This window comes from Dipodomys ordii, unplaced genomic scaffold, assembly GCF_000151885.1.
Source record: "Dipodomys ordii isolate 6190 unplaced genomic scaffold, Dord_2.0 Scaffold18, whole genome shotgun sequence".
Classification (NCBI taxonomy): Eukaryota; Metazoa; Chordata; class Mammalia; order Rodentia; family Heteromyidae; genus Dipodomys; species Dipodomys ordii.
Window position 1 is genome coordinate 6883871 of NW_012267234.1, and position 12083 is coordinate 6895953.

Here is a 12083-nt window from a genome sequence, read left to right on the forward strand (position 1 = left end):
AGTGTCCCTCTCTTGCAGGAACAACCTTGCCCAGCCTCTCCTATGTCCCCGCCTACTCGCTGTCAGGTCCAAACTCCTGGCTGGGTAAGGTCTAGGTGAATTGTGCCTGTTGGTGAGGTGCAGTGTGCTGCATAGAGGCACAGAAAGAGTCCTGTGAGTCAGCCATGCTGCTGGACCCACTTGCTGCTGGGATGATTGCAGTGGTCTATGGATTCCTGCTTCTTCCACTCCTGATCCAGGGTAAGACTCCTGCCATGGGGAGGGAGAAAGGCACCAGGTTGAGATCTGTCACATGGTGTAGAGCAGAGTTTGAGCTTGGGAAAGAAAAGGAAAAAGAGGGTGGGGGGAGGGGGAGACAAGGATTGGGACTGGGAGGGGAGAGGGGAGGCTGAGAAGAGATGTGAAGGGTAAACAAAGGAGGAGGCTGCAATGCTTGGTAAGAAATGTACACATTATCCTGCCCATGTAATTGTAACCCCTCTGTATAGTATATTCACAAATAAAATAAAATAAAAAATAAAAAAACAAAAAGAAAAAGAAAAGGAAAAAGGGCAGGTGGAGATGACCGATAATAGTGTTGGATAATTGTACTATTTAAGCATTCAAAAATGCTCACAGTGGTGATCAGATAGCTCAGAGAGGCTCACAGATGCTTGAGGATACAGAAGAGTGAGCCCCAAATGGAAGAGTCTGAGGTGCATTGACATGTGCCAGGCAGAGTCAGGGATTCTGGCCATTTCCCTCCTCTGTGTGTAGGAGCAGTTACAGCTGTAACTGCTACTGACTCTGCTGTCACTCACACTATCCTCTGTTTCATCCCCAGAGAAGCTTCCTGGCATAGTCCAAGAGACACCAGCAAACGTTTCTGGTTCTGGTAGAGCTATACCTCCCCAGAAACACAACATGAAGTTGAGCTAAGATGCCACTGGGTTTCTTTCACCTAGGTATCATTTCTGGGCAAAGGCTTGGCTTGCCTTCTATGACAAAGGGTATGTGCCAAATGCGTACCATAGACTGGCCCTTCTCAGGAGCTTATGCCACCAGACAACTATATCTAGAAATGTATGTTCCACCTCTGATTCCCCTCACCACAGAACATGCTAGGGTAGGCCCTGATGAGCTCCCCTACCCTCTCCTATCTATTCTTCCCTAAGAAGTTCCCCTCACCCTCATCCATGGCCTACTTCTACCAAATTCTCTCCTTTATGTGCTGTTGATCAGGCTCTGGCTAGTGAATCTGAATTAGGAATTCCATGATAACAACTGTTTCTAACAGGAGGAGCTGGTTGTGCAAATGGTGCCATCCAGAAGACTCAGGGATTTAAATCTCTTAATTCAAGGGTCCCTTTTTGCCTCTACATGGCTCAGGTTCCTCATTCCATTTCATGAGGAGCTTGAAGCAACATGCAGGTAGCTGGCTCTAACAGGAACATATGAGCAATGTTTATTCTTTACTGTATCAAGTATGCAGCATGAGTGGTTGGTGATCACAGTGAGGTTCAGGGCCAGAGTTCCCATGTTGCCAAAATCTCTCACACAGACAACATGGAGGTCAGTAGTATGTCTTTAGACTTGGAAAGATATTGAGAAATTGATGACAATGGTGTCTACTTGGGGTTGCTATCTTGGCTTCAGCCATACTAGGTGATATGAAACTTCGTGATCCACAGATAGCTTCTGGAAAGTGCTTAGGGGCAGGAGAGTTACTTTTCTTATGGAACAGATCAGATTTGTGAATTTCTGTAACCTGAAGGTGATACTGAGAGACAGTGGGTTCCAATAGACAGGGAATTAGTAGCAATGTCAAAATTGCCAGAGTCCGGGACCTAACTATGTCTCAAAACACCAAAGGAGCAGGAGTTTGGGGCCCACCAAATACGAGCACACATGAAAGGGTTCTCTGTCTTAAGTTAGGAGAAATAAACTAGCATCCACCTAAACCATTAAGACTGTACAAGCCAAGTTGGGGTGGACCATGGGGTGATTTCCAGTGACCTCTTTCTTCTTTGTTCGCCAATATAAGGAGACCAGGGATTTGGTGATGTTATCACAGCTGTATGACTCTGTTTTGTGGCCCCCATTTCCTCTTGCACTTTAGACACTTCCAGTGTGAGTTCTTGAGGATTGGAAATTTTCAGTCCAATATCTCAAGTCCTTCTAGTGCCTTGTAATACTTGTTAGCTTGCTGGTTTTCCTAATACCTAAGACACAAGCCAAAAGTTAGTAAGCCTAAATGGTGTTATCAAGTCCAAAGAACCTCAGAGAGCCTACTACGTAAAAAGGGCAAGTTAATGTCCAGTGAAAACAGTGGTGTTGTGGCTCAGTCATGCAGGCGCAAGTACATGAAACCACTTGACCTACAAACTTTGCCAGGCGGAGCTGTGGGTGACATAGAGCCAACATGAGTCTCAGCATGAGTGGCAGCTGATGGGGCACACCCAACTCTCATGTGCATCTCTCTACTCACAGGCCAGGCCCCAGCCAGCCCCATCAGAACCACACACACCGGGCAAGTGCGGGGCAGCCTCATCCATGTGAAGGATAGCAATGTGGGAGTGCACACCTTCCTGGGCATTCCCTTTGCCAAGCCACCTGTAGGACCACTGCGGTTTGCCCCTCCAGAGCACCCTGAGCCTTGGAGTGGTGTGAGGGATGCCACTTCCTACCCAGCCATGTAAGCTCTTGTTGGGTGAGAATCTCTGTGGTGGGATGGTCACCCTGGTCCAGGCTCAGTACTTCTCCCATGTAAACTCCACACTCCATTTTCTTCTGCTTTGCAGCATTTCCCATATAGTGGGTGGAGCAGCTTTGCCAGGCTCATTGCTCTGGCTTTGCATATGAACAGTGCTAACGCCAGGTGCTAAACACAGAGATATACTTGTGCCATGACTTGGATCATGCCAATTGTTTTCTGCCATCAAGGAAGGAATTTCTGGGAAAGGTTTACTTGGATTGTATGGATTGGACACAGCTCTTGGTCCAGCAGCAGATGCTACAGATCCCTGAGGAGGACAACAGTAGGAGCTCTGTGAAGAAACAAAGCTCCGCAGTCACTGTGCCAAGCAAAGGGCCAGGTGGCATTGGCTGAGGAATAGTCTATGTGCTTCCAACTGGAGACATAGTAGAAGGAATGTGGTTCCCTCGGGGTCTGGATTTGGATTTCAGCAATGTCCCACTACTTTATGTGTAACTGACCATCACTCATTCTTACCAGCAGCAACAATGGCCATGCTTTAACTGGCACAGAGAGGTCTGTTAGCCTTTGCAGCCAACACTTCTAGAAGACTTATGAGTCAATATTTCCAAGGCTTAGGAGGAGAGAAATCCAATGTATACAACAAGGTAAAGTCAGAGCTCCATCCTAGCTTGAGATGGAGACCCTCACCCGATCCAGGCATATGTGGCCTGCACCTGGGTGGGAAGAAACATGAGAAAAGATTCTGTATAAACAGGGCACAAGTGCAACACAGGTTCACAGTGGCTGGGAACAAGTCTAACCTCAAAGTCAGATTTTTGACCATGAGACAAATTCTGGAATAATTGTCTATGACTGTAATCAGGTGTCTGCAAAATGCTGATATAATGAATATGCTGACTACGGTGAAGCTAATAATACCTCCCATCTCAATATCTGAAGACTGCCTTTATCTCAATATCTATTCTCCTGCTAGTGCCCAGGAGGGCTCTAACCTGCCTGTGAGTGTCAGAACTTTATTTTACTTTGTGGGAGAACATTTATTCTGCATGACTCTTAGTAGTGGCAAGAACAGCCTGGGTTCTGAGGCAGTATGGAACCTCATGAGAAGTTTCATTATCAGGTTCCAAATATCACTCACCCAGGGAGGGTCACTCACCACTGGTACGGGGGGATGCAGAGTCTAACTGTTCCCAGATGATAGAGGCCTTGGTTCCTTCAAACAAGATCTCACTCTGCTAACTTGAGCCCAGAAGACTTACTGAGGAACCCAAGAGCTGAAGTTTGAGAAGGCCCAAGTTGTGCGTTATGCATTGTGCCAATGCTAGTATGTGATTCATTTGACTCACAAGAAAGTGAGATCATCAGGGAAATGTCCTTTTCCTTCCATTTTAGATAGGCAAGAGAGTAAGGACACCAATACTCCAGACTTGGATTCCTGGAGTAGACCTCAAGGATAATGATTTCACCCGGGGACAAGTTCAGGAGGTCCTGAGGGAGTTCTTTCTATGATGGCAGCTGCACAAAGCCAAAGCCATGGATAGTGTAATGGAAACCAGAGGCAGGAAAGGGGCTGAATGAGAATCAGTGGTAGCTGTTTTGACTTTCCCAGGTGATGGTGTGGATCCATGGTGGTGCACTGGTTGTAGGTATGGCTTCAATGAATGATGGATCCAGGCTGGCAGCCACTGAGAATGTGGTGGTGGTCACTATCCAGTACCGTCTGGGAGTCCCGGGCTTCTTCAGGTGAGTGTGGGATTAAAATGGGTAATGAGGGCCAAGCACAGCCAGGACAGCCCTGTGACCCTTGTCTCTGTCACTTCTCAGCACTGGAGACCAGCATGCCACTGGCAACTGGGGTTTCCTGGACCAGGTGGCCGCCCTACGCTGGGTCCAACAGAATATCGCCCACTTTGGAGGCAACCCCAACTGTGTCACCATTTTTGGCGAGTCTGCAGGTGGCATGAGTGTGTCCTCACATGTCGTGTCCCCCATGTCCCAAGGACTCTTCCATGGTGCCATCATGGAGAGTGGGGTGGCCCTGCTACCAGACCTCATCTCCAGCTCCTCTGAACCAGTCTCCTCAGTGAGTGTCCTCAGCTGCTCTGGTCCATACCCCCTGTATTTCCCCTCACGTAAGAGCCCCTGGTTCACTCTGCTTGCTTGGGACAAAAAGGACCATGGAGGTAACTTGGGAACTTCTTGGGAATTGCTGAGTGTTCAGGGGTAGCATACATACCTTTCAGCCTCACAGAGGTTGAGTGTGGTCTGTGATCATCAAGGCTACACCGATTCTTCCATGTGGACATAACCATGTAAGCAGGGGAGATGAACCCTCCAACCAAGGTCCCTGAGCATCATGAAAGTGGGAACAATTTCACACCTACAGCAATCCACACTGTAAACCCGAAGAGATTTGGAGTAACTTGCATCAGTCTGAGTTTGGGCAAACTTCTCTCACTACTTCAGAGGGTGAGGCAGATGCTGCCTGATTGCTTTCCAGATGGTGGCCAACCTGTCTGCCTGTGAGCAGGTGGACTCAGAGGCCCTAGTGAGCTGCCTGCGGGCCAAGAGTGAAGAGGAAATGCTGGCTATTACCAAGGTCAGGCTGAACAATGTGTGTGTGGTGGGGGCAGGGGGAGGAAGTGGGGGAACCTGACCTCTGCTCCCTGACTCTCTGATGGAGAATGAGAGATAGGGTGTGAATCACCCAGCCTTAATAAATCTAAACCAATGACTGTTCTTGTAGCCCCGATATAAAATGAAGAGTAAGGGAGGCTAACATAACTGTTAAATCCCAAGTAGGATGCATGTGGTAGATGTATGTGGGAAGAAATGGAATAGCGTGGAAATAAAATGAGGACAGTAGAAGCTATGTGGTATATGATCATAAATCCTGATTATGGATGTCGCCTCAGACCTTCAAAGTCATCCCTGCAGTGGTGGATGGCATCTTCCTACCCAGGCATCCCATGGAGCTGCTGGCCTCTGCTGACTTCCACCCAGTCCCTAGCATCATTGGGGTCAACACTGATGAGTATGGCTGGATCATTCCCATGGTGAGACTTAATTTCTAACTCATTAGTAGTCTGGGGAGCTCATCTGTTATGTGTGTGAGTAGCAGGGGTTGCATGGTGGGACAGGGCATGATACCTTCATGACCAGGACATTCCAAACTTAAACTGTCTCCCCACCACTCAGCTATGGGGACTTCTTGACACCATAAAAGGAATAAACAGAAAGAACTTGCCAGCTGTTATGCAGAACACAGTAGGACTCATGGTAAGGATCTGGACACCTGCCCCAACGGATGGGTAACCCCAAGATATTTCTTCATGCAGTAACCTTCAGGAATACAGGATGGGATATGTATTTGTGGCAGGATTACACCAGAGCTTAGCCCTTTCTCCCTTATACTCCCAAGTCCATCCTCCCACCCAGAGGCGGCCTCCTCCCTGGCACTGCACTGCCTGCCTAGCCTGACTCTCTCTGATCCTCTTGGCACAGAACTTGCCTGCTGAGTGTGCCCACCTGCTGATGGAAGAGTACATGGGGGACACCGAGGACCCCCAGACCCTCCAAGCCCAGTTCCAAGACATGATGGGAGACTTCATGTTCGTGATGCCTGCACTGCAAGTAGCACATTTTCAGCGTGAGTAGCTGAGGTGTGTGGGAACAGTGGGCAACTCAGGGCTGTGCATCCCAGCGCAGCTCTGTGATGTCCACGTTCCTACCCTTGTCTCTCTCAAGGACCCAGTGTGAGGCACTTGATGTGCCACAGGCCAGCAAATTCTCATGGCTACTCTAAGACACAGGCATCACTGGCACTTTACAGAAGAGAAAACTTAGCCAGTAAGCAAGAACACACAGATAGGAAATCCAAACCATGATTTAAACAAAGCTTTTCCAATTGGAGTCACCAGGATGATGGCAGTAACATGTCATTCTTGGCCTCAAAGCCCTTGAAATCAGAGAATGGAGCATTGACTGTGATGACCACCTGTCTTTGCAAGGCCTCCTCCTGCCTGAGGCTTCTCACTTCACAGTCCAGATTCCAGCCAGCTTCAACCTAGCTATCTTATCGCCAAAAATGAAGGACAACTCCAAGTGAGGGGTCACTATGTCATAATCTGTCTCCACCCCCAGGTTCCCAGGCCCCCGTCTACTTCTATGAGTTCCAGCATCCTCATGGCCTCTTCAAGGACCTCAAGCCCCCACATGTACGTGCTGACCATGCTGAAGAAGTTGATTTTGTCTTCGGTTCTTCCTTGTATGGCAGCAGCCGTGAGTCTTCTTCATTTTCATAAGCTAGAATGGGCCACACTAGGATCCCGGTAGAGTGATTCTCTTCACAGTCTAAATAAAGAAATTGAAGCTCAGAGAGAGGGCAAGATCAAGTGTGCAAAATCTTACCATTCAAAAAGCTGCAGGTATTTACATTCCAAGCCTTTTCCCAAGTATCCTGTGCTTCCAACACCTGTCCCACCTACAATAAGGTGTCAGACATAGGTGCAGAGTGGTTGATTGAAAGTTGTGAATGTCCCTAAATGATTCCCACAGACTGAAGGTAGACAAGTCCTCCAGTCTAAGAATATACACAGGTATATTCAGCTAGAGTCTAGGATGAGTAATGGAAGGTTAGGTAATGGGAGTGTCTGTGGGGCAGAGGGAAAGGATCAGGCCTAGTATAGAGGACCAAATTACAGTTCAATGGAGTATGTAGAGCAGTAGTCGCCCTGATATGTTGTTCAAGACATAGACCCTGTTCTCCTCTGTGCAGCTGACTTTTCTGAGGAGGAAGAGCTCCTGAGCAGGAAGATGATGAAGTACTGGGCCAACTTTGCCCGCAATGGGTGAGATAATACACCTAACCCTGCCTGTCTGGATTAGAATCCACCTACTAAGGATCATGCATGCATGATCCTTAATTACATGAAAGCTCTCCCTCAAACCCAGGACTCACTCACACAGAAACAGTGTACGGTAGGTACAAGTCACTCTCTCTTGCCCCAGAGATCTCAAAGGTGGACCACAGCTTTGTGGAAACACCAGCACTCACATCTGTGAGGTGGCTCTGAGTCATATAGAACATACACTAGGAGGAGGGCCTTGTTTTCCTATATCAGAAAAGTTTCCCTCATTCCTCCACTCCTGATCTTTTGGGCTGCCTGGCATGGCTCTAATGAGGTGATTGGGTTCAGGCTTACAAGGACTCAGAATGACCCTCATCCCTCCTCCTGGGAGGATGTGTCCACAGGAACCCCAACAGCAAGGACCTGCTCCATTGGCCCATGTTTGACCAGAAGGAGCAGTACCTACAGCTAGACATCCATCCTGCCGTGGGCCAGGCCCTGAAGGCCTCCAGGCTGAAGTTCTGGACCAAGACCCTGCCCCAGAAGATCCAGGAGCTCAAAGGGGCTGAAGAGAAGCACCTAGAGCTGTAGTGGGCTATGTCGAGAGAACTGGGCTTGTGTGTACAGAGGGTCAGCAAGAGGTGCTCACCCATTTACCAGGAAATAGGAATTGATTCTAACATTCACTTAGCTGTTCATCCTCTCTTTTTTCTGCCAGCCACTCAACCAGCCAATCCTTATGAACACTGCCTGCATGATATTCATGACCAACTTGCCTAAGCACTCTCTTGTTAGACACACTCACTAAATGCTCCCATGGCTGGATGAGCCCCTCTGGTGATTACTGACCTCCATTCCCCACTGGGCCTGGGCCTCTTGCTTCCTTGCTCATCTTGTCTTCACCAGCTTTGTCTGCTCCAAGACACCAGCCCCTCGCAATGAAGAACTGTTGATCATGTTACCACTACCCCAGGGTCAAATGCCCATGTTGACCCTACAGTAGCCCTGTTTTTTTCTCTAACTTCGAAGTAGACAGCAATTAGGCCAATTTTTTTCTAAGTGTTTCTAAGACCCACACACATACACATACACACATGTGCACAAAGTGCTTTGTTATGGACTAGTTTATTTTCAATTAGATTCACCCATTCACCTGTATAGTTCAGTAAATCTGAACATATATATATGGGACATATGTCCACTCTCATATCATGTGTTAGAATGTTTCTTTCATCCCAAGAACTTCCTCCACATTCATTACAGTTAATTTCTTCCTTTTACTTGGGTTTTTGAAAACACCAGATTGTGTTTGTTTGTTTTTTACTTCAGTACTGGGACTTGCACTCCTAAAGGCTTTGCCTTTTCACTTGGATTTTTCTACTCAATGCTAGATCTCTATCACTTGAGCCAACTTCTACTTCTTGCTTTTTCCTGATCAATTAGAACAGAGTCTCACTGCCTTTTCTACATGGTCTGGCTTTGAGTCTTGATCTTCAGATCTCACCATCCTGTGTTGCTAGGATTATAAGTAAGAGCCGCTACTACCTGCCCAATTGTTTTTAATTGCTATAGAGTATGGATATTTGGGAAAATAATAGCCCAATGTAGCATATCATACTAAGTGAGTTATTTGAGGCTTATACTCACTACGATTAATGTTTTTAGGATCAAGTGTACATCTTTTCTTTTATTGAGGAGTGACTTCTATGAATGCACACACCATTTTTTAATCTACAAAAACGGGGTGCACATGTGAGTGTGACACATTCTTTGCTATTTTTAGCTTTTTGGTTTTTTGTTGGTAGTGATGTTTGACCCCATGGCCTGGGCACTGTCCCTGAGCCTTTATGCTTGAGGCTAGTGCTCTTCCACTTTGAGACACAATTCCACTTCTATCTTTGCTATTTTTAATCAAGTTGTTCAGGATACTTTCAAAACTAAATTTATACAAACACATACTTTCATTTGTATGGGATTCTATTCTGGGTTTTATATTGCTTAATTGGAGATAAACATGTCATCAAATGGCTTTGAACCAAGATCCTTAGATCTCAGCCTTTTGAGAAGTTAGGATTGCAGGTATGAGCTAGGTGTACTTGGCTCATTTCTCTGATGCTTTCTCTGTCTCTCTTTGCTTGTCTCTCTGTGTCTTTGTCTACCTCTCTCCTCTACTCTCCCTTTCTCTCCCTCTCTCTCCCCCTTCTCTCTCTCCCTTCCTCCCCACCCCACTCTGAATCTGGTGAAAGGTCCTCACCACCCAGCAATTCACCAGGATGGCTGTGAGGACAGGGCATGCTATTTAGAACCAGTATCCTTTTTTTCAATTGTCTTTATTTTATTGGCAAGTAAAAAAATGTATATATTTGCCATATGCAACATGATATAGCAAGTTAATATGTTATATACACAGAACTTTCTGGATTTACACAAAATTCTTTGTGATTTTGAAGACAATAAATAAACTGTTATTACCTACAAATCATCTGAATCAATTTCTAATTTTCTTCTCCTTCTCCCATACCTCTACAGCCCTTTTTTTACAGTGCACATCCAGGCAAAACCATGCAATATTTTGCCCTCATACCTGTCTTTAACATAATTACCCCAGCTTCCATCCATGTCACAAAAAACAGGATTTTAGTTACATAGTATAACATTGTGTACATTACTATGCAATTTTTTGTTGTTGTTGGTCATGGGGCTTGGACTCCGGGCCTGGACGCTGTCCCTCAGCTCTTCAGCTCAAAGTGAGAGCTCTACCACTTGAGCCACAGTGCCAGTTCCAGTTTTCTGGTGGTTCATTGGAGATAAGAGTTTCATGGACTTTCCTGCCTGGGCTGGGTTTGAACAGTGATCCTCAGATCTCAGCCTCCTGAGTAACTAGGATTACAGGCATGAGCCATTGGCTCCCGGCTTACTATGCAATTTTTAAACTATTCATCCAGTTACTTAGTTTAATGTTCTTTGGCTTTTGTGACTAATGCTGCAATGTATATAAAAATGCACACAACTTTTCCACATGCTGATTTGCTTTCCTTGGACTATATATTCAACAGTAAGTATGCTGAATCTTGACAATTTAATCGTTTTTTTGGAGGAAGTTCCATATGATTCTTCCATAACTGGTGCAGTGAATGCAAGGTTCCTTTTCACCACAACCTTACCAACATGAATGTTTATTTGTACAGGTAGGAGGTGTACAGGTAAAGCCTTAATAGGTATAAGGTGGCATCTCATTGTTTTCATTAGCATTCCCTAAATGATTGTGTTTTTGTTTTCATTCACCAGTTAGCCATTTGTAATTGCTTCTTTTTTATACCTTTTATTGTAAAAATACTGTACAGTTAAATGAGTAAGATAATGAGTACATTTCCTATTGAGCATTGATGCCTCCTCCCTACCATCCCTTCATTCCCCACCTCCCCACCCCCTCGCCAAACACACACATACACACACACACACACACACACACACACACAAACACACACAGAGTTTCCGGGGCAGAAGCATCACATTAGTTACTTTCTTACCTGCCCTACCATATTGCACTAGCATTCCGACAAACCCTCTACAAAACCCTAACCTATAAGCAGGAGCAAATCTTTAAGCTTTACCTGAAAGCTCTGTAATAAACATGTGCTGATAGTGCTCGGTCTTTGTCTATTCTCCAAACCATGTCTATGTCAAACAAGAGCACCTGCTCAGGTCTGGGTCAAAGGGTCTGGGTCAATGTCCTGGGCCAGAGTTCATTAGATTGGAGACCTTGAGTACACACAGACCTAGTGGCTGAAATGCAGTTCAGAGAATATTTAGCCAAGTCATGCCAGAGGAAAAAAAACCCTTCAGGAAGAGTACCAAGAAGGAAACCCTGTGGTGCCAGGCTGTATATTCTCAACAGTATTGGGCATTGGATGAAGAGTCAAAGCTGGTTTTCACTGGCACCACTTCTTCTGGGAAGCCACTCTGGGCTGCAGCTCCTAGTCTCTGCTGTCTCATTACATCCTAACAAGATTCTATGTATTTCACACACTCCCAATTACAGACCTGGCTCCCAGATTACCAGAGGCCCAGAGAGGCCTGTCTCCTCACAGTACTTTAACCAGCAAATTCCCTATAAATGGTTTTCAAGTGTATAAATGACTTTCCTTGATCACAGCTACCAGGGTAGCCACAGGTTGGGGGTGGGTAAATAGAGGGATGGGTCCTTAAGAAATGCCACAGTGGTCAGACGTCGGTGGCTCATGCCTATAATCCTAGCTCCTCAGGAGGCTGAGATCTGAAAATCACAGTTCAAAGACAGCCTGGGCAGAAAACTCTGTGAGACTTTTATCTCCAATAAGCCACTCAGAAAACCAAAAGTGGTACTATGGCTCAAGTGGTAGAGCACTAGCCTTGAGCTGAAGAGCTGAGGGACAGCACCTAGGCCCAGAGTTCAAGTCCTACAACTGACAAAAAGAAAAGGAAAAGAAAAAGAATTCCACAGTGACAAGTAGGTTTAAATGGACCAGTCACTCCTGAATAAGTTGGGTCCATGC

At 46.1% G+C, this 12083-nt stretch overlaps 2 protein-coding genes across 2 annotated transcripts in view; both read left to right on the forward strand.

Annotated features, from left to right (window-relative positions):
• LOC105983011 (cocaine esterase-like) overlaps positions 1-12083 on the forward strand; it is a 246879-nt gene that overhangs the window by 135970 nt on the left and 98826 nt on the right. The gene's annotated exons all lie outside the window — the stretch shown is intronic.
• LOC105983013 (acylcarnitine hydrolase-like) lies at positions 165-8139 on the forward strand. The gene is made up of 12 exons (XM_013012741.1): positions 165-240; positions 2470-2674; positions 3561-3696; positions 4308-4441; positions 4523-4781; positions 5199-5297; positions 5614-5754; positions 5897-5977; positions 6203-6347; positions 6842-6979; positions 7476-7548; positions 7953-8139. The coding sequence occupies exons 1-12, from the start codon at positions 165-167 to the stop codon at positions 8137-8139; spliced, it is 1674 nt and encodes a 557-aa protein (XP_012868195.1).

Bases quoted from the DNA above. Each gene is read 5' to 3' on its own strand.
- LOC105983013 (XM_013012741.1), top strand. From the start codon at position 165: ATGCTGCTGGACCCACTTGCTGCTGGGATGATTGCAGTGGTCTATGGA. The intron at 2,675-3,560 runs GTAAGCTCTTGT...GACTGTAATCAG, and splicing joins GCCACTTCCTACCCAGCCAT to GTGTCTGCAAAATGCTGATA. The intron at 5,298-5,613 runs GTCAGGCTGAAC...ATGTCGCCTCAG, and splicing joins AAATGCTGGCTATTACCAAG to ACCTTCAAAGTCATCCCTGC.